This window comes from Scyliorhinus canicula, chromosome 11, assembly GCF_902713615.1.
Source record: "Scyliorhinus canicula chromosome 11, sScyCan1.1, whole genome shotgun sequence".
Taxonomy (NCBI): domain Eukaryota; kingdom Metazoa; phylum Chordata; class Chondrichthyes; order Carcharhiniformes; family Scyliorhinidae; genus Scyliorhinus; species Scyliorhinus canicula.
In genome coordinates, this window is record NC_052156.1 from 38195421 (window position 1) to 38222570 (window position 27150).

At 49.6% G+C, this 27150-nt stretch overlaps 1 protein-coding gene across 5 annotated transcripts in view; it reads left to right on the forward strand.

Moving 5' to 3' along the window:
* The window catches only part of cacna2d3a (calcium channel, voltage-dependent, alpha 2/delta subunit 3a), a 1093156-nt gene that overhangs the window by 636291 nt on the left and 429715 nt on the right, over window positions 1-27150 (forward strand). For all 5 annotated transcript variants that reach the window (XM_038812776.1, XM_038812778.1, XM_038812775.1 and 2 more), the window contains one exon: window positions 13569-13647. In XM_038812776.1, coding sequence (XP_038668704.1) covers window positions 13569-13647 — 79 coding nt within the window. The remainder of the gene's footprint in view (window positions 1-13568; window positions 13648-27150) is intronic.

Here is a 27150-nt window from a genome sequence, read left to right on the forward strand (position 1 = left end):
GCTGGACTCTCCACTCTGCTGCGCCACATTTAGGTTTCACTCCGCCGACGGGATGCTCCATTACGCCGGCCGGTCAATGGGGTTTCCCATGATGGGGCTGCCCCATGCCGTCGGAAACCCCCGGGCTGCCGGCAAAACGGAGCATCCCGCAGGCAGAGAATCCAGCCCCTTAATACTGCCACCAGCGGGGAACTGGGAGCATCGCAACAGGCGCCGATCCCATTTTGTGCCCGATACAAGATTCTCCGCCGCATCGGGAACTCCGCTACCAGCAGCGGAGAATCCCTCCGTTCCCACCCCCATCCCTTTATTTTACAATGGTTGGGAACCATATAGGCTGTTAACATTGGGGGACTAACCTCTGCAGTCAGATTCCCGACATCAGCTCTTGTCAGTTCAAACTCAGCAGCATAAAATGATAATGTCATTTTCAACATTCAAGATCACAGCCATTTATTATGCACGAGAAATATTGAAAATTGTAATAAGCAAACAGTAAATAATCTGAAGTAGATTTTTTTAATACCTGATGGCACTAAAATGCAGCCTTTATCAATTCAGCGGAAAATCATTTCAGACTGTGGAAGGAATAACGTTCCCAGATAAATAAGGAAGCAATTATCCTATTGTCATTTTCAGGGGACATTTATGTGCTTATGTATTCAACGAAATCTAAATAGAAAACCTGAACAGCTGTGTCCCCTGAAACCATATTCAGCACAACAGCTGCAGATCCATTTCTGGATGCAATGCATGTTCTTTCTGCCAATTCAAAAACAATGTGGCTGGAATATTTCAAGCACTTATTAATTTAGGGGAAAATGTGATGAGAAACAGAGCGCAACTCTTTTGAATTCTATTCCACATGAATAATCTGAACTGGGCTCAACAATTGGCCTTGTCCCAGGGGCACCATAATATGTTAATACCCTGAAGTATGTAAATTCTATTTATTGGCAATTTGGAACAGGTTAATTAAAGCATTTATATTTTTTCTCTTGTACCGAGCTGATGATGAAGGTTAATATTAGACCTCTGGAGATTACTCTTTGTTCATTTGCAGGTGTAACATAGATAATCGTTCACAGTTAATTAGAACTACAGTATTTACAAAACTGGCAAATCCTTCTTGGTTTGACGATTATGTTGGGAGGCAAAAATTAAACTTTAACTCGCCGAAGACTGGAGAAGAATGTCGACATCGTTTATGTTTGAATAAAAGAGGCTTGATAGGTTGACAGCCAGAAGTGATACAGAGTAGGATATTAGCCTCATTGCAGGTGGTGGCCAATACCTTCCCCTCTTATTTTCTTTGTTGCGTGCAGCTTATTAATTTATGTGCTGTTGGACCTTAAATTATTTTTACACGTGTAAATTTAAAGGGACCGGCTTATGCCCTGATCCCCTTATTCTTGCTTAATAAGGGGATCAAGGGTCATGGGGAGAATGCAGGAGAGTGGGGGTGAGAAAAATATCAGTCATGATTGAATGGCAGAGCAGACGCTGTCATAATATACACACAGGTATATGATGGTGCACAGACAGGCATTGATTGACGCACAGGATGACCAATGAACATACAGAACACAGCAGCCAATCACCAGACAGGACACGACCACTATAAAGCCAGAGGGCACTAGTTTTCCCGCTCTGTTGGGATCCAGCCTCTGAGACAGTCAGAGCCCGTGAGCAACAACTAGAACATACACCATGTGGTAGTAAGATAGTCTGGTCAGGTTAGCCTCAGGTCCCCAGTCAACTCAGCATAGTGTCAACGCACAGTTAAAGTATGTATAATAGTTAAGAGTTCAATAAAATAGAGTTGCATTTCATCAAGTGTTGGAAGCCTGTCTCTCTCACTGCTGTAGTAAACGCAGTCCTCGCAGACCCAGCTTACCCAACACATCAAACTCGATGGGCCGAGTGGCCTAATTCTGCTCATTTGTCTTTTGGCTTCATGCTCAGTCTGCACAGGAACAGACCACGTAGCTTAGGGGAACATTGGGGGTGACGCCACTGTACATTGCTGTATTAGCCACTTTAACCAGTTAGAGGTGTAGAAGCTGTATAAATACAACCTGCAATATCTGTTATATTCTGGGGTGGAGGCAGTTAATAATGAAATGTAGCAGCTATGCTATTAATAGACCAGAAGTAGATGAATGATTGGGCAAGGTAGGGATACATCTGGAGGACCGGGGGGGGGGGGGGGGGGGGGGGGTGCTGGTAGTAAGGGATATGAAGTGATGGCACTGGAAGTCTAAGGGGTCAGGGTGTGGGGGAACAAGAGGAGTGGGGAAGAAAATTGGTAAACGTTTGGCGCGGGGGCAGAGAATGGGCGTCAAACCTGAGATTGGGTCCGACAACCTTCTCCGAGCAGCAAGGGTTAGTGAACACCAGCCCCCTGGCATCATTTCCACCACCTCCCCAAACAAGTCAGCAGCTGGCACCGTGCACACCCCCCCCCAAATCTGATGACTGCACTTGTGCCCCAGCACATCCTGGCACCCACCAGCACACCCTGCCACCCACCAGCACATCCTGCCACCCACCAGCACAACCCTTCCATGTTCCGAATCCTCGGAGATGATTTGCTTGAAGTGAATTGTTCATGTCAGACAAAATGATCCTTCCCTCTCACTGACCACATGTCCATTCTCCCACAGGAACTCCAACTGATGGGTCAAGTGGCTGCCCCCCCCCCCCCCCCCCCCCCCCCCCCCCCCCCCGCCACCCGAGCGAACACTTTGGAGGAGATGTCCAAGGAGTCCACCATTACTGCATCACAGCTGTCATCCCTGCCTTCCACCAATGCAGAGACACCTTCATGGGTGACACTGGATTGATGTTTCCAATCGTGCGCATGCGGTCGACGGGGCGCCAGTCGGGGGCCATTGAAAGAGGCCCCTGTGGCGATTCAGCGAGTGCAGCTGTCCGAGTTCCTGACGGCGTGGTTCTCTCATGGTTCCACCCGTCGGGTGCTCAGCGTGGCGGCTGCGGACTCAGTCCGCGGCCACCCTGGTGGGGAGGTAGGGGTTTTCATTCACCGGGATGGGGTCTCCAGGAGGGCCAGGCTACCGATCGGGGGCCACCGATCCACGGGCGCCCGCGTCCTGGGGGTGGCCTATGTTTTCGGTGCCGGACGGCAGTATGGGTCGGCCATGTCGCGCGGGGCAGCGGCCACCATGTGCATGCACGGACCCCAGACCGGAAGTGCAGGGCCCCAAATTGGCAGCCAGAGCTGCGAGGAGCATTCCAGGGCCCTGCTAGCCCCCCGCAAATCGGAGAATCACTCTGGACTTTCTCCAGGTAAGTCCAGAGTGATTTGCGGGCGTGGGGACGAGCCCCATTATTGGAGAATCTCGCTCCTGGAATTCCACAGCCCACCTAGGACCAACTATTATGGGCTAATGTCTTCTGCGGGGACATAGGGGTCTTTTGGGCCGCAGGCATTGTGCATCCGGTGGGAGGGGGTGGTTTATGACAGATGGCAGGTGTGGGCACTGCACCTGGACATGGAAGGGTTGTGTTGGTGGGTGCCAGGATGTGTTGGGGCACAAATGCAGTAATCAGATTTGGGGTGGGTGTGTCTTGTTTGGGGAGGTGGCGGAACTGATGCCAGGGGGCTGGTGTTCACTTACCCTTGCTGCTCGGGGACGGTTGTTGGTCTTCTTTCTGCAATGCATGGCGGTCCTCCTGGTCACACTGCCCGAACTGACAGCCTCTGCCACAGCCTCCCAGGCAGCATTTGGGGGAACAGGACACCTCCATGGCATCCAGAAGCCTGGTTAGCTCGGCATTCCCGAAGTGTGGAGCAGGTCTGCATAGGGTTAAGGGAAGTATGGTGGCCCAGTGGTTAGCACTGCTGCCTCACGGCACCGAGGTCCCAGGTCTAATCCCGGCTCTGGGACACTGTCCGTGTGGAGTTTGCACATTCTCCCTGTGTTGGCGTGGGTTTTGCCCCCATAACCCAAAGATGTGCAGGGTAGGTGGATTGACCATGCTAAAATTGCCCCTTAATTGGAAAAACTGGGTACTCTAAATTTTAAAAAAAGGGGCGGGATTATCTAAAAATGGGCTATGTCCCCACGCTGGCGGGAAAACCGGCACAACGACTCCGGCATCAACAGCCCCGAAAGTGAGGAATTCCCACCTTTCTAGGGGTCTAGGTTGCCGCCAGAGTTGTCCCCGCAGGTGAAGCCGGCGGGGAATGGCCCATGCGAGTCCGCACATGCGTGGAATGGCCGGTGTGATCTCGCGCATGTGTGGAACAGCCGACGTATTTCCGCGCATGCGCATTGGTTCCCTTCTCCACGCCAGCTCCCGGGCAATATGGCAGAGCCCTATATGGGGAGTAAAGTTGGCCCCCACGGAACCAGGCTGCCCGCAGATTGGTAGGCTCCGATCATGGGCCAGGCCACCGTGTCCCCCCAGGACAGCTCCCGCACACTTACCTTCCAGGTTCCACCGTGAGTGACGTGAGTAATCCACGCCGGCGGGACTGGGCCAAACTCGTCGGCCACCCGGCCCATCAGGGCCCAGAGAATTGCCGGGAGTGCCGCTGTCAACGGCCTCCGACCGGCGTGGCGGCAATCTTGCCAGTGACCGAAAAATGGCACCGGAGAATAGGGTCGGAGAATCCCGGCCAAGATCTGCATGAGGTCATGCTTGCGTGCTGACTGGGAGTGAGTTGTGAGAGAGTGTTTAAAAGCTGCTCCCCAACGTTAGCAGGGAGCTGCCGAGTCGCAAATCTGGCAAATCAACTACCAGGACAGCCACCACTGCGCAAAGCTCCTGGGGACTCTTTTGTGGCACAAAGTGCCATAATATATGAGCTGTGATCTCACTGGAGCAGCTGTCGGGAAACACCCAGGAAATCGTGCCTGATATAACACTTTCAATTTTTTAAATTAAATTGCACCCACAATTTCCCACATCCTCCTTGTCAGCAGCCAGCACAAGTCCAAAATGGACCAGAGCTCCTATAACATTCTAAATAGGTTAGACGCCAAAAGATTTTATGGTCTTATTCATCCTCCTTTTCAAATCCTACTCTGTACTCCTACTCGACCTGCTACCATCACAGAAAATCTAACTCGATATGTCTTGACATTATTATCCAGCTCATTATTGCTATATGCCAAATTATCAACTGAATTTCCCCAGGCTTCTGTAAAGCACTTGGAACATTTTCCACATTAAAAGCATTTTCTAAATGCAACTTTTTCTTGATTTTAAAAAGTCGACCGGCTGATTTCCCGCAGGCGTGGTTCCCATATGGTTCCACCCAGTGGGAGCTCGGACCCGCGGCTTCAGTGGCCGTCCTGGTGAGGGGGCTGTGTTGTTCCTCGTGTCTTAATAAAGCTCGTAGTCGCAATGGTAGAGAAGATGCTTAATTGTGAATTTGTTCTCTCGGCAGAGCTTAACTTACGGCTACCTCAAATGCTGCCTGCTTGTGTGTTTGTGTCCTGCTACGAGTTCTACCTTCCGTGAAGTGTGTCGTCACTTCCTGTCCCTCTGTATATATAGCTCTCCCGTGCTCCCTCTAGTGCTTGCTCAGTTGTATTGCATCTACCCAGATCTACAATCACCACATCCCCCTTTTTTCTTTACATATTTTCTGTACATCGTTAAAGAAAAGTGTACAAAACAGTTACTTATGATATGTGTATCTATATAAGTGATGGTGCTATTGCATATTTTACAAAGCCAATTTATATTTATGAGTCCACTCAATAAAAACATTTATGAATCCATACTTGATGAATTTGTTAACTGAGTTTTTTCTTTTGTTGTTGTTGACGTGGTGAATGTTGTCGGTGTTCTTGTTATTTTAAGTAACCAATGCATCATCCCGAGATGTTTGCATGGTCGAACCACTGATGTTGACTGACATGGACTTTTTTCTGTGCTTGTGGTATCGATTTATTATGTCATCTGCCTTGAAAGCTGGTGTGCTTGCTTGTTCTGGAGCAGATGTGAGTTTGTGCGATTCGTTGTCATCCCATGGCATGTTTGTAGTCTTGTCATTGTTTTGCAGTGTGCTGTGGCATTGTCCTTCATGTGCAGAGTTGTACCATTTTGTACAAGTCGTTGTTTCATTGCTGTTGTTTCTGTCGTTTCTGTCTTTGTTGTTGTCGCTATCTTTGTATTCTTCTTGTTGGTTTTGTTGTTGTTCTTGTAGTTTTTGTCGTTGTGCTTGTAGTTTTTGTTGGTGCTGTTGTTCTTGTTTCTGCGGTGCTTCTTGCGATTTTTGTTGTTCTTGTCGCGCTTCATGTTGCTTTTGTTCTTGCTGTTGTTCTCGTTTCTGCTGTGCTTCTTTTGGCTTTTGTTTTTCTTGTTATGCTCAATGAGTGTCCCGTGTGGATAATTTGAGTCATTGAATGTTTCGTCTCGAGAATGGTGAGAATGATCTGATGTTGCATCGATGCTGGTGACATCAGTCATTTGTGGTGGATTTGATTCCTCGTCTTTGCTTTCTTGGTGCTCCTCTTCTGGAGTCAAATTCTTCACAATTTCATTTGACGCGGTCTCTCTGGACTCTTGGTGCTCCTCTTCCGGAGTCAAAATCTTCACAATTTCATTTGACGCGGTCTCTCTGGACTCTTGGTGCTCCTCTTCTGGAGTCAAAATCTGCATGATTTCACTTGACGTGGTCTCACTGGACTCTTGGTGCTCCTCTTCTGGAGTCAAAATCTCCATGGTTTCTGTTAATGTTGTCTCACTGGACTCTTGGGTGCCCTTACTCTGTGCTTCTGTACAGACAAGCTGAGAACTGTCAGTCTCGCTGTGATCCTGTACCTCCTGTATGTCGAGTGTGATCACCTTGTCACTGTTTTCGCATGCAGTGAGTAGATTTACATTGTCGTCGTCTGGATTATGTGAGCCTGGTAGACTTTCATAGTCTGCTTGCAGTTGCTCAGATACGGCGGGTTGACCTTCATGGTCTTGTTCATGCATGGTGTTCACCAGGGAGTGTTTGCTGGTTCCCTTTTGGAGTCTTTCATCACTCTCACTAAGGAGCCTGTCATCGCTCTCTCTGTGGAGTCTTTCTGTGCTTTCTGTATGGCATCGTCTTGGTCTTGGGTATTGCTGTCATCCAATGTATCGACGATCTGCTATGGCACCATGGTGTTGAATTCATCTACCACGAGTAGATTCGTGTTGAGCTTTGCGACCGTGTCGCTGATGCTGTGATCAGCATATCTGAATAACTCAGCCGTGTCTGAGTAGTATTCTTCAAAAACCAAATCATCTTGGTTGGATTCATCTACCACGAGTAGATTCGTGTTGAGCTTTGCGACCATGTCGCTGATGCTGTGATCAGCATATCCGAATAACTCAGCCATATCTGAGTAGTAATCTTCAAAAAACAAATCATCTTTTGTGGTTTTTGATTTCTTTTTGTTCTCTTCACTTTGGGTGGTGCAGACTGCTTTTTCCAGGATGTTGTGCGAGTTGTTTTTAACTGCTGGTTTAAGTTCAGCCGTTTTTTTGTCTTCTGAGGCAAGAAAGTTTGGTTTTACCGCTTTAAGTATCTTGTTTTCAATTTTCGGGCATTTCCCTTTTAAGTAGGCGTGGTCGTGATGTTCAGACGTCATGACGCTCGTGACGTCATGTGTAGGAATCAATTGCGCATGCGCAAATCGGCCTTCTTTCACTGTGCAGTTTTGTGTCATGCGCATAACGATCCGCGGCCAAAACGTTTTGAGACTGCGCATGCGCGGCTTGTGCATGCGCAGAATGCAAAACGGGTGATTGTAACTGCACATGCGCGCCTTGCGCCTGCGCAGAACGCAAAGCGGGTGATTGTAACTGCGCATGCGCGGCTTCCGTTTCCTGCGCATGCGCAGATTCAGTTTATAGTTCTTTGTCTGCCCGAGACTGTAAAATGTGCTCCAATGCCATTTTATCACGGATTTCAGAGTTTTTTCTTTCTGAAAGTTGTAAGTTACCTTTTCCTTTCGATCTGGACTGGATTTCAGCGTTGTGGCTGTGTGAAAAATTCAAGTTATTTCTTCTTTTTGATCTGTACTTTTCACTCGCGATTTCTTGTTCTTTTAGTGATTGTTTAAGTTTTGCATCACTCAGTCTCTGTGCAGTTTGGCCTCTGAGCATACCGTGCTGTTCAAATTCCTTACAGTACTCTTCAAATTTGTTTAGTATTGTTTGTAAGCTGTTGCTGTCTTCACCTTTTGAGTATTTAAATCCATTATAAACTTTCCTAGCTTCATGTCCTGCGATGAGCATTGCTATTTTAATTTTGTCTGATGCTGCTGCTACATCATTAGCTATGATATAAAAATCGAACATTGGTCTAAACATTTTCCAGACATTTCTTACATTGCCAGTCGTGTCCAGCTGAGGTGGGCATCCAAGCCATATCCTCGAATCAACGATGTCTTCCCAAGTCGAATGTCCAGTAGGAAATTTCCATGCCATTTTGTTCTTTCTGTGTCTGCAGCTGAGTTGTCCTGTAGTAAGCGTCTGAAGCCACTGCTGGTACCATGTGTTGTTCCTCGTGTCTTAATAAAGCTCGTAGTCTCAATGGTGGAGAAGATGCTTTATTGTGAATTCGTTCTCTCTTCAGAACTTAACTTACGGCTACCTCAAATGCTGCCTGCTTGTGTGTCTGTGTCCTGCTACGAGTTCTGCCTCCCGTGAAGTGTCTCATCACTTCCTGTCCCTGTGTATATATAGCTCTCCCGTGCTCCCTCTAGTGCTTTCTCAGTTGTATTGCATCTACTCAGATCTACGATCGCCACAGGGGCGGGGGGGATCAGACTCCGGAGGGAGTGATGTGACCTTTTATGTGTCCGGACGTGCTTCCGGAGGAGAACCGGGCCCGGTGTCCTCAACCAAGATGGGAGTGAAGCCCCCGTGGTAGTGCCCCTAGGGAAAACAAATAATCGCTCGTGAGGGGTCTGGTTAGTGGCAGTGCACAGGAGGGACCTAATTGCATGGAGCGCGTCGGGAAGGACCTCCTGCCAGTGGGAGGTCGGGAGATTCCTGGACCGTAGGGTCAGTAGGACGGTCTTCCAGACCGTCGGTTTCTCCCTCTCCACCTGCCCATTCCCCCTGGGGTTGTAGCTGGTAGTCCTGCTCGAGGCAATGCCGTTGTCGAGCAGGTACTGACGCAGCTCGCCGCTCATGAAGGACGAACCCTTGTCACTGTGTACGTAGCTGGGGAAACCAAACAGGGTGAAGACACTGTGCAGGGCTCTAATGACTGTATGGGAGGTCATATCGGGGCACGGGATAGCAAACGGAAAACGGGAGAATTCGTCTATGATGTTGAGGAAGTACACATTTCGATTGGTCGAGGGGCGTGGCCCTTTCAAATCGATGCTGAGGCTTTCAAAGTGCCGGGAAGCCTTTACAAAGTGGGCCTTGTCTAGTCTATAGAAGTGCGGTTTGCACTCCGCGCAGATCGGGCAATCCCTGGTGATGGCTTTTACCTCCTCGGTGGAGAAAGGCAGATTGCGGGCTTTGATGTAGTGGGCGAGCCGGGTGACCCCTGGGTGGCAGAGGTCATTGTAGATAGCCTGTAATCGGTCGTCTTGCGCGCTGGCGCATGTGCCGGGACAGGAGGTTTACCCTCATCACCGACCAGAGATCGGTTGCCTTCATGTTCAACAACTCGCAAAGGGGCAAAATAAAAAACGATAAAATCTTGAGGTGGAGGATCGAACTCTCCACCTATAATTATGACATCATATATCGGCCGGGGGCTCGTTGAGCTTCCCCGGCCGATATATGATGTCATAATTATAGGTGGAGAGTTCGATCCTCCATGTCAAGATTTTATCGTTTTTTATTTTGCCCCTTTGCGAGTTGTTGAACATGAAGGCAACCGATCTCTGGTCGGTGATGAGGGTAAACCTCTTACCTGCGAGGTAGTGCCTCCAATGCCGTACGGCTTCCACAATGGCTTGAGCTTCTTTTCCGACTGAGGAGTGTCGAAGTTCTGAAGCGGAGAGGGTTGGGGAGAAGAAAGCTACTGGTCTCCCTGCCTGATTCAGAGTGGCGTCGAGAGCGACCTCTGAGGCATCGCTCTCCACCTGGAAGGGGACAGATTCATCCACCGCCCGCATAGCGGCTTTGGCGATGTCCTCCTTGGTGCAGTTGAAGGCCTGGCGGGCCTCTGCTGACAGTGGGAAGAGTGTGGTCTGAAATAGTGGGCGGGCTTTGTCCGCATACTGGGGGACCCACTGAGCGTAATAGGAGAAGAATCCCAGGCACCTCTTGAGGGCCCTGGGACAATGAGGGAGAGGGAACTGTAAGAGGGGTCTGGGTCGGGGCCCAGGACTCCGTTTTCCACGACATAGCCGAGGATGGCTAGTCTGGTAGTGCGGAAAATGCATTTCTCCTTATTGTATGTGAGATTGAGTTTCTGGGTGGTTTGGAGAAATCGGTGGAGGTTGGCATCGTGGTCCTTCTGGTCATGGCCGCAGATGGTGACATTATCCAGGTACGGAAACATGGCCTGCAGCCCGTACTGGTCCACCATTCGGTCCATCGCTCGTTGGAACACCGAAACCCCACTCGTGACGCCAAAGGGGACCCGGAGGAAATGGAAGAGGCGGCCATCTGCCTCGAACGCCGTGTAGTGGCGGTCCCCTGGGCGGATTGGGAGCTGGTCGTATGCAGACTTCAGACCCACCGTGGAGAATATGCGGTACTGGGCGATCTGGTTGACCATGTCTACAATTCTGGGGACGGGGTACTCATCGAGGTGCGTGAACCGGTTAATGGTTTGGCTGTAATCAATCACCATCCGGAACTTTTCCCCGGTCTTGACGACCACCACCTGAGCTCTCCAGGGGCTATTACTGGCCTCTATGACTCCCTCACGTAGGAGCCGCTGGACTTCGGCTCTAATGAATGCCCTGTCCTGCAGGCTATACTGACTGCTGCAAGTGGCTACAGGTTTACAGTTAGGCGTTAGATTAGCGAAGAGTGGAGGGGGGTTGATTTTTAGAGTCGCTAAGCTGCATATCGTGAGAGGAGGTAGGGCTCCGCTGAAGCTGAGTGTGAGGCTTCTAAGATTGCACAGAAAATCGAGCCCGAGTAAGAGTGGGGCGCAGAGGTCTGGGAGTATGTACAGCTGGAAATTAGAGTAGCTGGTGCTCTGTATCGTTAGGGTCGCAACGGTGCGCCCTTCCATTTGGACCGAGTGCGATCCCTAGGCGAGGGAGATAGTTTGCCGTGCAGGGAAGATAGGGAGCGAACAGCATCTTACCAGGTCTGGATGCACAAAGCTCTCGGTGCTCCCGGAGTCGAAGAGGCACGGTGTCTTGTATCTGTTGACCTGAACGGACATCATCGAGCTCCTGAGGTGCTTTGGACACGACTGGTCCAAAGTGACTGCGTTGAGTTGCAGGTAGTCGGTGGCTCGATCAGCAGTGCTGGAGTGGCCCCATGATGACTGTCCATGGAGGTCGTAGTCGTCGAGTTGAACATCTGGTGATCCGTTGATCACACGTGGTGGGTAATGAAGAAGATGGCATCCAAGATGGCCGCCCCTGTGCATCGCACGTGGCGGGTGGCGAGGAAGATGGCACCCAGGATGGCGGCCCCTATGACTCGCACATGGCCGGCCGCGTGGGGGAAGATTGCCAAGATGGCGGCCCCCATGAGTCGCACATGTCGGGCGGACGCGGAGTCGGCAGACACGCTGCAACATTGCGGGGTCTGCGGGCCTGCGAGTTGGGGGAGCGATTGCTCTGGACCGCGGGGGAGTTAGAGGGTTTCGATTTCGACAGGCATGCTTTAGCATAATGTCCTTTTCGACCGTAGCTGCTGCAGGTTGCGTTGCGGGCCGGGCAGTGCTGACTGCAAAAATGGCACGCTGGCGCTCCATAGTGGGTGGGTGGCCGCACTGCGCAGGCCTGGGGCAGTTGCTGGTCGGGGGTCCACGATGGGGTCGCGTGGTCTGCGGGGAACGAGTTAAGACTTTGAAACGCAACTTCCATTGAGGTTGCTAGCGCTACCGTGTCCTCCAATTTCTGGGCCCCTTTTTCGAGGAGGCGCTGGCGCACATAATTAGTCCAGACCCCTGAAACGTGCACATCACGGACAGTGAGTTCCATATGCTGGTAGGCAGTTACAGCCTGATAGTTACATTCCCGTTCAAGGGCTTTTAGATCGCGCAGGTAGTCCTCTCGCGACTCTGCGGGACGCTGGCAGCGGGTAGCGAAAATATGTCGGTCGAGCATAGCGAGGGCCTTGGAGTACGAGTCGGTACTGTTGAGTTGTGTAGAGATGGGATGGCTCACCAGTGCATGCAGTAGATTGAGTTTCTGCTCATCTGTAGTAGCGGAGGTAGTCGACGCAGCCAGGTAGGCCTTGAAGCACCAACGCCCCTGAAAGATTTCCTTTGCTTCTGCAGCCTGCGGATCGAGTTCTAGTTGATCAGGTTTGAGGGCTGATTCCATGGTGGTTTTCTTAAGTCTATTAAATTGATGTGACCATCAATTCACGCGAAAGACGATTGGCAGTAAACTGTGACTTTAATAGATTTACAACTGAGCCTGCCTGCGACCAGAAGAACTGAGGGCAGACTCACAAGGCTGCAGCATTTTATACTTCCGGTAGTAGGAGGGGCCATGGTGGAGCCATGGGCGGAGCCAAGGGTGGAGCCCTGTACAAGCTCCTCATCTCCCCTGTGGGCAGAGCCGTGCAACGGCTCACAGACAGAGCCCACAAGGACACAATGCTATACAGTGTGAATTACGCAATGTACATTCACCACAGGTAGGGGGGAGGCTTCCACAATGGGCAGGCCCGCGATTGGGTGTTTACGCCAGCGTCAACACTTAGCCGCGTTTTTGCAGAATCCCGGCCAAGGTTTCCCATTTTAAGACTTCTATCGTAAGAAACTAAATGCACGAATCACAATCTAAAACCCCAAGCCACAGCTATATTTTATTCTCTCAAGAAGCAGCCCAACATCACTCCCAGCTTCCAAAAGGCCCACTGCTCCACATTTGTTGAGTTGTAACCTCAATTGACTGTCAAAAGTGCTTTGCACAGTTTTTGCGGGCGACGAACAATCAGTCCCACTCTGACACACAAGCCACATCAGGAATAATCTTCAGGATTCCTCAGATTGCCATGGGATGTGTCTCTTTGACCGGAGCTGGGGCTTCCCCCTGCATTCCTGCTTGGTAGCTCTCCGAGAACTCACGGACATATTTTCTCTGCTGTCCATACTGGCTGCAGTCCTTCGTCTCTCTGGGAAACATCCCATGCTGTTTCTCTTTTCTGCGGAAAACGTGGAGACATCCACACTCAGCACCGCTGCCCTTGCCTTGGTTTGCAAGTGAGAATTATTTGTCACTTTGCTCCCAGCAGGCCACACCCTTGGGCTCCTGTCCCCATAGTAACCAAGCCACCCAACCTTGTTGTCAGGCCAGAACAGATCACATCACCACCTTTACTATCCCATTTACCTTGAATTGAAAACAGTTCTGAAACATGATCATCTTATTAAACCTTGTATTCACACCATTTAATTAAATCTAAAAGATACAGAAGTCTAACGAGATGTTTTTTTCTATTTTCAGGTACGCATTTTTGCCTATTTGATCGGACGTGAGACTGTATTTTCTGAAAATCTGAAATGGATGGCCTGTGCGAATAAAGGTTTGTCTTTTCAATCAAAATTACAAGCAAATGACTCTGGCCTGGTAAAATCAGGATAAGCAATAAAAAAAAGAAAAGCTCATTTCATAATGAAAGCTTTGTTTTCTTGTGTGAGGCACCTTGAAGCTCTGCATGACAATGATATCTTTGTATTTTTACTGGGTGAGAAATTGGAGATTTATGATTTAAAAACTTGGATTCTGTTGTGACAAATTGTGCAGAGTGCTGAAGAAGCTGCATTGTAGTTTTATGCAAATACCATGCCTGCTAACATTGAGGGGCTAGAATCTCTTAGAATCTTAGAACATACAGTGCAGAAGCAGGCCATTCGGCCCATCGAGTCTGCGCCAACCCATTTAAGCCCTCACTTCCACCCTATCTCCGTAACCCAAAAACACCTCCTAACCTTTTTTGGTCACTAAGGGCAATTTATCATGGCCAAACCACCTAACCTGCACGTCTTTGGACTGTGGGAGGAAACTGGAGCACCTGGAGGAAACCCATGCAGACATGGGGAGAACGTGCAAACTCCGCCCAGGCAGTGACCGAGCAAGGAATCGAACCTGGGACCCTAGCGCTGCGAAGCCACAGTGCTATCCACTTGTGCTACCGTGCTGCCCAATTAGTAGAAATTACCAAATGAAAGATTAAATTAGATCCAGGCCATTGTGCATGAATTTTCTGTTTCTTAGCATTATCCATTTGAGTTTGCCCTTTTGCAGTAAATGATTTCTTGGACATTTTCATTTTATTTCTTTTTCATGAGGGTTTTTTTGATCACGTGTGGCTATGCATACAGTAAGTGCAGAGCTCAAAATGCAGGGGTTGATCACAGCCCATGTAGTATTGATATGCATCATCAACCATCTCCCTTCACTTTAGGCAAGGACACAAGAAGCCTGCTCATGGTTCTGCTCACTTAGTCTGCTATAATGTGCTCTGAACAGCCTGTGGCTGGTTTCATTCGGGTTCTGAACTTAATGTAAATTCAGGATCCTTTCCTATTGTGATCAAAACACAGAAGCGATGCTGAAACATTCTCTTCTCTTTAATATAAAAAAATGGTTCTGTCCCTCCTAAGTGACCTCTTTCGAACAGAATCCCTCTTATTTTCTGCTCATGCCGTTTTGGTCTCCAGCAGCTGATGTTTTGAAGGAGACATTGTGACCAAACCAGAAAAAAGACAACTAGTAACCCTCAAGCAGCTGCAGTTGACCTGGTGTCGAATGCTCTGAATGCTGTGATTTGTCATATCGTGGCAGTACCAATAAAATATTCCAACAAGATAATCTTGCATTTTCATGCAAATCAGCATGTGTCTTTGCACCAGGACCTCATTATCTGCCCTGCAGTCTACGGAAATATGACAACACAAAAAGATATTATGTTAAAACCAAATCTGCGCAGGCATCATATAGACATTTGATTGCAGTTATAATAGGATAGTTGCTCATCCACTGTAGAAATTTTATTGCCAAAAAAGAAGTGTTGCAGGATATATAATTTGTGTTAAAATTAAGCAGGCATTCCAAAGGTTTGCTTGGTTTATCTAGAGGACTGGAGAAACTGTATCAAATCTTCCTTCAGGATGTTGAATGGCAGGTAAATTCCTGGTAAAATGGATTTTGTAAAGGCTATATAAATAATAGACTTGCCGGCAAAATGGTCCTTTACGATTCTGTGCTTCAAAGGTTTACTTAAAGTATAGATCAGCGAATTATGTATTAATCAGCAAGAACCACATAGGAAATTAATGAATAGAATAACAAAACAAAATCATTGTGCATTATCTGTCACACTGAACATCCTTGTTCTAATGTTTTAAACAATAATGTGGTTAAATTGATGAGCTATCTACCCCAATGCACATCTTTAGTTTTCTCCAAGCTCCAAAAGGCTTTCAATGATGATAAGTCCCAATATACAAATCACTGACAAACCTCGCGTTTTCCATTAGATTGAATGCTTTGTTTAGGTTAATTATGTTTAGGCAAAATAAATAAGCACCAAAATAAAGCTAATCCTGCAGACATAAACCCCATTTCGTAGACAAAAACCTACCATCATACTCAAATACAATATTACCGATAGGACTTTCGCAGCACTAGATCTGTTTTTTAAAAATAAATTTAGAGTACCCACTTATTTTTTGGCAATTAAGGGACAATTTAGAGTGACCCTCGGAGACATTGGGAGAATGTGCAACGGACAGTGCCCGGGGCCGGGATCAAACCCAGGTCCTCAGTGCGGTGAGACAGCAGTGCTAACCACTGCGCCATCGTGCCGCCTCTATTAGGTCTGTTTAGGAAACAAGGCAAACTGAAAGTAAAACTGAAACAGTAGTCAGTTTTAATTGGTGTGCACCATTTCAATTCACAAAGTCAAAAGCTAAACAGACAAATTTCATTTCAGTTTATATATTTTTAATGAAAGGATCTGAAGTTGATCACATAACGTTCTACCTAATCTAAAAATAGTATTGATTGATCAGTCACCCAAATGAACCATTGTATGTTAGATTATGAATTCAACTGACTGCAATTCTGATGGTTGAGAAAAGACAGGAGCAATACCCCAATATACGAAGGAAATTATCATTCCTGGTTTTGACATTGGAAAATGTTATGGAGTTCCATGAAACCATGGGGCACTGCTGGTGAGAATTGGACCCTGTGGCTTGGCTGAAATCAGCAGACGGGCAGAATCTTGTGGCATCCGGTTCACGTTAGTTGAAAGGTGGCGTGTGGCAGTTGGCTTTGTGTAGTCGTATCTTCACCTCGACAGCACAAGAGAGTGGCGTTAGACGGTGGCAGTTTGCACGGAGGCTCAGGACCGGCAAGGGTGAGTTAGTGGTGAGGGAAGGGGAATGTGGAGTGGGGCTTGAAAGAGAGAAGTGGAAAGAGCTTGGACTGCTGGGTGCAGTGCGGGGAAGGGTGGTGGGATCGGTCAGTCAAGGTAAGAAAATTAGGAGCCTGAAGGGCAGTGTCAGTACTGTCCAAATCTGAGTCCATCTCGGCATGCTGGCTGGTAGATTCCTCACAGGCCTATAGTTGACCGACAACATTTCATTTATTCTCTGTGAGAGTTATCTCGGACAACAACTCTTAGAATGCATAGAAAAGAAGGCCAGCTGAGCTTGCAAGTTCAGCCTTCCCCCACAGACTGCAACACTGGACACTAATATAAACGTTCAGTGAAGGATGAACAAAAAAACATGTTTCTTCCACCGTAAAGGAAATGTCCTGACTCCCCTGTACCGTGAATGAGTGCTAATAATGATGTATTCCAGTACATGTAGAATCATAGAATCATAGAATTTACAGTGCAGAAGGAGGCCATTCGGCCAATCAAGCCTCCACCGGCCCTTGGAAAGAGCACCCGACTTAAGCCCACGTCTCCACCCTATCCCCGTAACCCAGCAACGCCACCTAACCTTTTGGACACTAAGGAGCAATTTAGCATGGCCAATCCACCTAACCTGCACATCTTTGGACTGTGGGAGGAAACCGGAGCACCCGGAGGAAACCCACACCGACACGGAGAGAAAATGCAAACGCCGCACAGACATTCACCTGAAGCTGGAACTGAACCCTGGTCCCTGGCGCTGTGATGCAGCAGTGCCATCATGCCACTCAATCGTTTTCCAATAGATCGCAGCGAGATAGCTGCTCTGCTATATACGAAATGCTGAGCCAGCATCAGGCCGTCTACGAATATTTTGCACCATGTTTTCCACGAACATGCTGTGCATTTAGAAGAGAGGGGTGGCATCCATCCAACCACGCTGCAGGCCTGAATTGAGCAGCACTCCGCACCGACCGGAGTCGGCTATCCCAGGCCAACCAGTGATCCACGGCGCTAGGGTATCATTATGTTTAGGCGGGATTCTGACTTAGAGGCGTTCAGTCATAATCCCACAAATGGTAGCTGTAGCAGCAGTTTCAAGACCTGTCTATTGAGTCAGCTTCGACGTGGGATTCTTCCCTGTGGCTCAACTCAGTACGGAGAACAACAGACACATCAGCAATCTGGATCAGATGGCTTACTTATTAATCCAAGCTTGGTTACGTGTTCACAGAGATTAGATCTGGATAATGCCAAAATCTGTCTACCAAACATTGGTAAAAACACATCAATTATACAATTTCCAAAAATCAATAGGCCACCCTAGTTGGACTCGATCCAATCCCTGAAGCTGTCACGTTCAAACTTTATCCAATAAAATTGCGATCAGCCCATGATTCAGCCTCATCCTGTTAGCTGTGTTTACAAAAAAGCTTGATGTCAATATTAGCATCCTCAGTTGTTTTTTCCCCATCTCAGCATCCTGCGCACCCATTGTTCATGAGGGCCAGGATGGCAGAACCTGCAACCTCTTTACTCCATGGATTGTTTCAGAAAGCCAGGATATCAAAAGTGACTTCCTTTTCGCTTCCAGAGGATATCGGAGGCCACTGATAAAAACTTGTGTTCACTAGTAATTTGCTGATCACACATCTGTGTCTCAACAACATGGTCAAGTTAGCTAGCCTAAATCCCATCATGCATTGTGATCACTGCTTGTAGCCAGAGTTTGATGACTCATTACTGCTACGTCCTAAAAATACATGTTTAATGGTTAATAATGATTACTCAGTACACTTCCTATAATTTATCTCAATCCTTAATAAACAAATTTATGTAAAACTACTCTAGTGGTATCCTAGCTATTCAGTTTTAAGAGGTCTCACTGCTGGACCCCTCCTTCAGTAGCTTCGCACCATTGGCTCCTCAGACAAGCACATGCACCAAATATCTGAACCTACAGTTCCCCATATACTTTAGCTCTCTGACTAAGCTAGTCTCACCAAATAACAATGATGCGCATATTAAAAAGGTGAAACCAATGTCATGTGAAATACTTACTAGTGAAATTTAATTTTGAAAAGCCTTTGTGCTCGCAAGTCTGATGTCAATGACAGTGTAGTTGGACAGGAAAGGTTTGGCTGTGATGCAGGGCCTCCCTGTTTGACCATGTCCATACTTGTCGCATTATCAGCTGCAGGTGGTTTTGACCCATGACAAGTACCATGTCCCTGTGCACCGCTGACAATTTAAATTTTAGCTGCAATCGTGTGGGAAACAGGGAAAGGCAGAAGTGGCGCATTTTCCCAGTTCCACCATCAGGAATGGCATGCTGTTGGCAAAATTTACCCCCCCCCCCCCCCCCCCTTGGTACATCATATCCAACTTTCCATTCATTAAGCTCCATATGCCAGGCATCTCCCAGCTGCACAGCCAGGATGCACTGATTCCCAGCCTGATTTGCCAATCGGGGCATCAGCCCGAATCTGTTAAATTTGTTTAAAACCATAAAGCATCAGATATTAGATTGAGATATAAACCGTTTCGCCGGCAGCGCACTCACGGATTTCCCGACGGTGTGCAGGTGCCCACAATGGGAAACCCCATTGGCCGGCTGGTGAGTCGGAGGATCCAGCTGCCGGAGTGGTCGTGCCACACCAGCAAATGGCGGGTGTGGCGGGGACGGAGAATCCCGCTCACTGATTTTCAGAGAAAATTGCACCCTGAAAACCTTGGGTGATATGACCCCCTCTTGGGAGTTCTCCTCCTCCTTCTCACTATTCCAGCAGCTTGTTCTGCTCTATGTTACCTCTGCTCACTCTCCCTGTCATGCTGTAGCTCAAAGGGAATGCCTACTACCGGAGAGATGACTCGGAGCAATGGTTTGTGCAGAATCCTTGAAATCGTGAACGTGGCCTTCAGCACGGGCTGCTGAAATTTTTTAAATTAACCTTACAAATTACAAATCACTTCTACAATCGTAACACGAGGCAATAAGAATCAAATAGCAACTTGCGTGTTCGTTTTTTTTTATCCGTTACTTTATCAGAGTTACAAAGCCAGAACTCAGTGTGGACAGGGGCAAACCCCCTCATCCAGCTCCTTGTCTGCTCCAAAAAACAATTCAAATTGAATCCAATTCATGGTCCCCACAAGAGAGACATACCAGATCCGGGATTTACACCTAACCTCATGCTCACCTTAGCCAAAAGGCCAAGAAGTGCTACGCTTGATCTTAGTCAAAAGGCCGAGAAGCAATAACTAGCGTGTTAGTTGATGCTCCTTTTAAATAATGGGCATTCGTTCCTGCTGCTGAATGTGTGTGCATTTGGAGGTAAAATCAGTTGGGATAGTGGAAGGTTCTGTGTCTGTTACCTACCAGCCTCCACTGGAGTTTTACCAGCAGCAGGGGAGCTGTTGGACAGCCCACCCAGAACATTGGCCAACTGAGGCTCATAAGGACCCCTTCCCATTACAACCGATATTTTACTAGTGGGGGAGGGGGTGGGGAGTGGGGCTCTGGCACGCAATGTATTGAGGCCGCTACCCAAATCCTGGTGGCCTGGTTGTGGGCTCAGGCACGTGGCCCCTTCTGTTTGCGTACCCAGTGTCGAGTGGACAGTCCCCAAGTAGAAAGGGCAACCCATAAGAAATCGCGCCTGCTGCACCATTCAATACAATCGTGGCTGATCCGACATTGCTCACGTCCACTTTCCTGCTCTATCCCCGTCACTCGTTTCCCTTACTGATCAAGAATCTATCTATCTCAGCCTTAAATATACAGAAGGACTCTGCCCCCACAGCTCTCTGTGACAAGGAGTTCCAAAGACTAACAACCCTCTGAGAGAAGAAATTCCTCCTCATCTCAGCCTTAAATTGGCACCACTTTGCTCTGAGACTAAACTCTCCCATGAGGGGAAACATCTTCTCAGCACTTACCCTGTCAAGCCCTGTAAGAATCCGATATGTTTCAATGAGATCACCTCTCATTCGGCTCAATTCCAATGAGTAGTGTCCCAACATGTTTAACTTTTGCTCAGAAGACAATCCCTCCATACTGCGGATCATCCTGGTGAACCGTCTCTGAACCGTCTCCAATGACATAATGGGCGGGATTCTCCGTTGGCTGACGTTGAAATCGCGAAATGTGATTGGGTGGAGAATCGACATCAGTGTCGATGCAGTCCGGAATGCACACACAGTAAACATCGTTTGCATGTCATTAGCGGGCCCGACCCAGTATTCTGCGGGGCCTCCGCAATGCTGCGCCTCCGATCGGACGGGTTTCTGACGGCGCGGTTCACTTGTGCTTTTAAAAGCCGTGAAACTGGAGTCGAGGCTGTTGAGGGAGAGTGACGGGTTACGGAAAGTGTCCAACATCACCGTAGTTTGTTGACAGTTGTACCACTGGTCGGGGGGGCTTCTGCCAGGGCCTGGGGGGAGTAGTGGGGATTGGTCAGGAGGTGGGCTGTGGGGTCGGGATGGATGGGCGCAGAGCACTATTGCCGCAGCCGGCAAGGCAGCTATGCAGCTGCACATGCCGTTGACAGCCCACTATGAACTTAGAGCCCCAGGTCGTATGGACTCTCCAGCTGGCACCTGCCCCTAGGCCACCTACCTAGGTGCCCTCTGGCCCGAGCCAACCCATCAGCTGTATGGAACACGTTCCAGCACAACTAGTGCCATCTTGTTGACTGGGATGAGTGTATGTGGGGAGTGTAATGTGTATATGCGGCTGCAGCTTGTCAGCCTCCCGAGTATCAATCATGGACCCAGGAAATCCTGTACCATTTTTCATTGGAATCGATTGTGTTCCACGTGGTGCCAGTGCTAGCCCCTCCACAATTGCTCACTACTCCAGATGTGGTCTGGACAATCTTGTACAGTTGTAGCAAGACATTCCTGCTGTTATACTGTCAGCCTCTTAAAATAAGGGCCAACATTCCATTAGCCTTCCCGATTACCTGCTGCACCTTTTTTTTTTTAAATCGCTTATTGTCATGAGTAGGCTTCAATGAAGTTACTGTGAAAAGCCCCTAGTCGCCACATTCCGGCGCCTGTCCGGGGAGGCTGGTACGGGAATCGAACCGTGCTGCTGGCCTGCTTGGTCTGCTTTAAAAGCCAGCGATTTAGCTCAGTGAGCTAAACCAGCCCCTGTGTGCTAGCTTTCTGTGTTTCATGCACAAGTAACCCAAATCCCTTTGTGTTGCAGCTTTCTGTTGTTTTTATCCATTTAAATAACACTCTGTTCTTTTGTTCTCCCTTCCAAAATTAATACCTTCACGTTTTCCCTCTTGTTTCGCACCACCCCCATCACCTCCCAAAGTGTGTCTGACTGGCCCTAATGAGGCCACCCTCTTAGCTTTAACACCTACTTTCAGCGCCGCTCCTGGTTGGGGTCAGCCTGCAGTCTCGGTGCTGGCCATTGCTCTCGGTAACGCTTCTGGGATTGAAGAACTGCAGGGCATCTGATTGACCAGCAGCTCTTGGAAGTGGGACATCCTCCCAGAGAGGCAGAAGCCACAACCTATGGCAACTAATGGCCTGATAGCTATAAAATCAAGTTGTCAGGGGCGAACGCACCCCCAACTTTTCAGCCAATGGACGGTGCGTCTGCATGAAATGCCAGGCATGGTTATGAAAGAGGTCAGAGAAATAGAAGTGGACGAACAAAGGAGACAAGTACGGTCTGGGCAGCACGGTAGCATTGTGGATAGCACAATCGCTTCACAGCTCCAGGGTCCCAGGTTCAATTCCGGCTTGGGTCCCTGTCTGTGCGGAGTCTGCACATCCTCCCCGTGTGTGCGTGGGTTTCCTCCGCGTGCTCCAGTTTCCTCCCACAGTCCAAAGATGTGCAGGTTACGTGGATTGGCCATGATAAATTGCCCTTAGTGTCCAAAATTGCCCTTAGTGTTGGGCGGGTTACTGGGTTATGGGGATAGGGTGGAGGTGTTAACCTTGGGTAGGGTGCTCTTTCCAGGAGCCGGAGCAGACTCGATGGGCCGAATGGCCTTCTTCTGCACTGTAAATTCTATTTTTTTTTAAAGTGAAAGAGCAAAGGGAAATGAGTGAGGAAGAAAGCAAATAGATGCGAGAGCAAAACTAAAATTAAGTGAAAGCCAGAAGTAAAGAAAACTAAAAGCAAAACAAAAGAACAAAGATCTGATCAAATTTATGTTCGCACCAGAATTTTCTAATGTGGAAAAAATTGGGAAGCACTGTTCGAACATAGGGCGGAATTCTCCGCAAGGCCCGACGCCGTCGTGAAACCCGGAGAGGTTCACGACGGCGTTGGAGGCTGCTCCTTGCCCCCTATTCTCCCCCCCTCGGCGGGCTAGGAGGACCGTGCCGTGAATCTCGGCCACGGGGCCTTGCCGCTGGCGTCAAGGCCCAGTGTGCCGAGAATGACACGGCCGGCACGCCTAATGACGTCAGCCACGCATGCGCAGGTTGGCCGGCTCCAACCCACACATGCGCGGCTGACGTCACGACGGCTGACTGCTCAAACCCGCGCATGCGCGGTTGCCGTCTTCCCCTCCAAGACGTGGCGGCTTGATCTTGCGGGGCGGCGGAGGGGAAAGAGTGCGTCCCGTTGAAACGCCGGCCTGGTGAGCACCGATCGCGGGCCAGTCCCCTCCCGAGCACGGCCGTGGTGCTCACTCCCCTCTCCGCCCCCTCAAGCCACAAAACAGCTGCTGGCGCCATGTTCACGCCGGCAGCGACCAGGTGTGGTTGCCGCCGGCGTGAATCGGTCGGGAATGGCCGGCTACTCGGCCCATCCGGGTCGGAGAATCGCGGGTCGCCATGAAAGACAGCGGCCCGCGATTCTCTGAGCGGCATGTCGCAAAACGCGATACGCCATTTTGGGGGGGGGTGGGAGAATCGCGGGCGGTGCCAGAGCGGCACTCCTGCGATTCTCCCACCCGGCGTGGGTGCGGAGAATCGCGCCCATAATGCTTGATGCGGTTCCTAACATTGTTGTTGTTGTGATAATGAAGATCGATATTCGCATTCGGCACTTCTCTAACTTTCATTATGCACCAAACACAAAATTATTTTTGCCAATATAATGGACATTTTTAGTAGCTTTAAAATCAGGCTGTTTCTTTATATATACCTGCCAGCCATCCTGCTCGCCATTACAAAATTCAGTGTCAAAGATCAATGGTAAGTTTAAAATTATACTAAACGCTAATCTGAGATCCAGCTGAACACCTCCACTACTGTTTAGACAGAGATTGTATGGTCCAAAGCACTTTGCTCTCACAGTGGTCAACAGCCCTAACTCAATGTTCTGACAATGATTTTCCCCATGAATGCTTCTTATCGATGGTTACAGTTTCCAGTGTTCCATCAAGGCCGATTTTAGAACTAAGAAAGGTGAAAAGAAAGTGAAATAGATTAAAGTGGTTTGAATGACAAAATGACACAATTTCCCCTATTAAAATATTTTTTCAAATATGTAACAATACATTATTTAATGCAGTGCTATCTCTGAAGACCATAGGCGCGATATAACGGGAGAAACACTAAGTGCAATAGTGAGCAAGAATTGTCAGGTGCTTCCCGACCCGACAAGACTGCAACCGGTACCTAACGTCAATTAGGGCCGGGATTGATGGCCCACAGGCTTCACTGCGGAAATGGCTGTCCCATCAGCTGATTCACCTGGACCATGCCTGGCAGCTCCCCACTAAATAAGGGGAGAAGTCCTTAAACTGATCCCGCTGAGTAAACCCCAGACAGCACTGGCAAAGTGCCACTGGCAAAGTGGCTGGGGCCTCCCAGCCTGAGGTCACCGAGAAGACCCCTGCCAGGGGCATCAAAGGCCACAGGGTGCAGTAGTCAGCAGGTTGCCTCCACGTCTGAAGTGCATCCTGGAGACACACCTAGACGTGGCGGCAGAGCACAGAGGCCTAAGCAGTTTGAGGATCATTAAGAGGGCAGTCGTAGGGGAGGTGTATAGCACCATCAGTAGCTAGGAACAGTTATGATCACGATTGTACACCATTAAAACAGGTTTCACCCGAGACTTGTGAAGCCTCTGACACAGTATTCCACACTGCGGATCAGACTATCGCAGATTGAGGAGTACCAGAGTGCATCTCACAGCGAGTTATCATCACCCTCCTGCCATGTATATCAACCCGCTGACGGTGCCAACGCAGGCCCACGTCCTATGAGAAGTGGGCAAGGATGAGGGCCTCCCTGATCCTCCAGGCATGCCAGTCCATCGCCGCCGCCTGGCCTCCATCCTTCGGCTGCTCAAATGGGTTCTCCCCGGGTTGTCCTCAGTCCCTCCTGGACCAGCTCTTCCTCCACCCTCCTCCTGAGACGAGGCCGCATGCCCCTCGTCCTCCACCTCCAGTTCGTTACCCCTCTGCTGTGCCAGGTTATGGAGGGCACAGCAGACCACCACAAAGCAGTCAACCCTCCAGGGGTATACTGCAGGGCACCATAAGAGCAGTCTTAGTATCAGACGTGCATTTTAACAGTCCGATGCACTGCTCAATGGCAGCCCGGGTCGCCACATGGGCCTCTATATACCAGGGCTCCACATCGGTCTCCAGACTCCGTCCTGGTGTCAATAACCAGGATCTCAGTGGGTACCCCTTATCCCCCAAGAGCTAATCCATAACCCTGAGGTGTCCCTTGAAGATACTGGGGATATCCAACTACCCCAGGATGTAGCTGTCGTGCACACTCCCTGGGAAGCGTTCATACACATGCATGATGTTGAGATTGTGGTCGCACAAGAGTGGGCTGTGATGCACCGTCAATTACCACAAGACGAGAATGGTGGAACAATCGAGGCTTTATTGAACGAGATGTTGTGCCTCCTGTGGCTGGAACCAGAATGGCTGCAGACCCAGGCAAGCACACACATTTATACGCCGCCTGCTAGGCGGAGCCAGCAGGCAGGGATTTACCAACGTACCTCTAATATACCAGCTGTGCCGTAATACATATAATAAATGACTAGCGGTGTTCACCACATTCACTCCCTGTAAAAAAAGTGTCCGGTAGGGGTGGTAGAAACACTACAAATTAAGATGTGCGGGTTAGGTGGATTGGCCATGCTAAATTGCCCGTAGTGTCCTAATAGTAAGGTTAAGGGGGGCAGTTGTTGGGTTACGGGTATAGGGTGGATACGTGAAAGGGGCCTCACGGTAGCATGGTGGTTAGCATCAATGCTTCACAGCTCCAGGGTCCCAGGTTCGATTCCCGGCTGGGTCACTGTCTGTGCGGAGTCTGCACGTCCTCCCCGTGTGCGCGTGGGTTTCCTCCGGGTGCTCCGGTTTCCTCCCACAGTCCAAAGATGTGCGGGTTAGGTGGATTGGCCATGCTAAATTGCCCGTAGTGTAAGGTTAATGGGGGGATTGTTGGGTTACGGGTATACTGGTTACGTGGGTTAAGTAGGGTGATCATTGCTCGGCACAACATCGAGGGCCGAAGGGCCTGTTCTGTGCTGTACTGTTCTATGTTCTATGTTCTAAGTCTGTCGGGGGCCTTGAACCTCCTCCGTAATCGCCTCAGTCCTGGTGGTGATGTGGGCGCTGACGTGGTCACCTGCGTCGCTCCTGAGTGGATCCAGTGGGGGGCGGATCCTGCTGGGGTGGGCGCTGAGGTGAGGTTCACTGGAGGGAGGGTGAGTGGCACAGGGGTGAATGAGGCAACCGGGGGGGAGGGAGGGAGGGGGGGGAGGGTGGTGTCAGGTTGGGGGTAGTGGGTGGGGATCCAGCGGATGCCAGGTCCCAGAGGGAGACTGTGTCCTGGCGCCCGTCGGGGTGTGCCACGTAGGCGTACTGCGGGTTTGCATGTAAGAGGTGGACTTTTTCAACCAAGGGGTCTGACTTATGGGTCCGCACATGCTTCCGGAGGAGGACGGGTGCAGGAACTGTCAGCCATGTTGGGAGCGAGACCCCGGAGGTGGACTTCCTGGGGTAGGCAAACGTACGTTCGTGAGGGGTTTGGTTATTGGTGCTGCAGAGGAGCGACCGGATGGAGTGGTGCGCGTTGGGGAGGACCTCCTGCCAGCGGGAGACTGGGAGATTTTTAGACCGCAGGGCCAGCAGGACGGCCTTCCAGACCGTCCCGTTCTCCCTCTCCACCTGCTCGTTTCCCCGCGGATTGTAGCTGGTCGTCCTGCTCGAGGCGATGCTCTTGCTGAGCAGGAACTGACGCAGCTCATTGCTCATGAAAGAGGATCCCCGATCGCTGTGGACGTAGGTGGGGAAACCGAACAGAGTGAAGATGCTGTGCAGGGCTTTGATTACTGTGGCAGAAGTCATATCGGGGCATGGCATGCCGAAAGGGAACCGGGAGTACTCGTCAATCACGTTCAGGAAGTACGTGTTGCGATCAGTGGAGGGGAGGGCCCCTTTCTAGTCCATGCTGAGGCGCTCAAAGGGGCAGGAGGCCTTCACGAGGTGCGCTCTATCTGACCGCTAGAAGTGTGGCTTGCACTCTGCGCAGACTTGACAGTGTCTGGTGATGGTCCTGACCTCCTCAGTGGAGTAGGGCAGGTTGCGGGCCTTGATAAAATAGAAGAACCGGGTGACCCCCGGGTTGCAGAGGTCATAGTGGAGAGCCCGGAGTCGCTCCACTTGTGGGCTGGCACATGTACTGCGGAATAGGGCATCAGGGCTCATTGAGCTT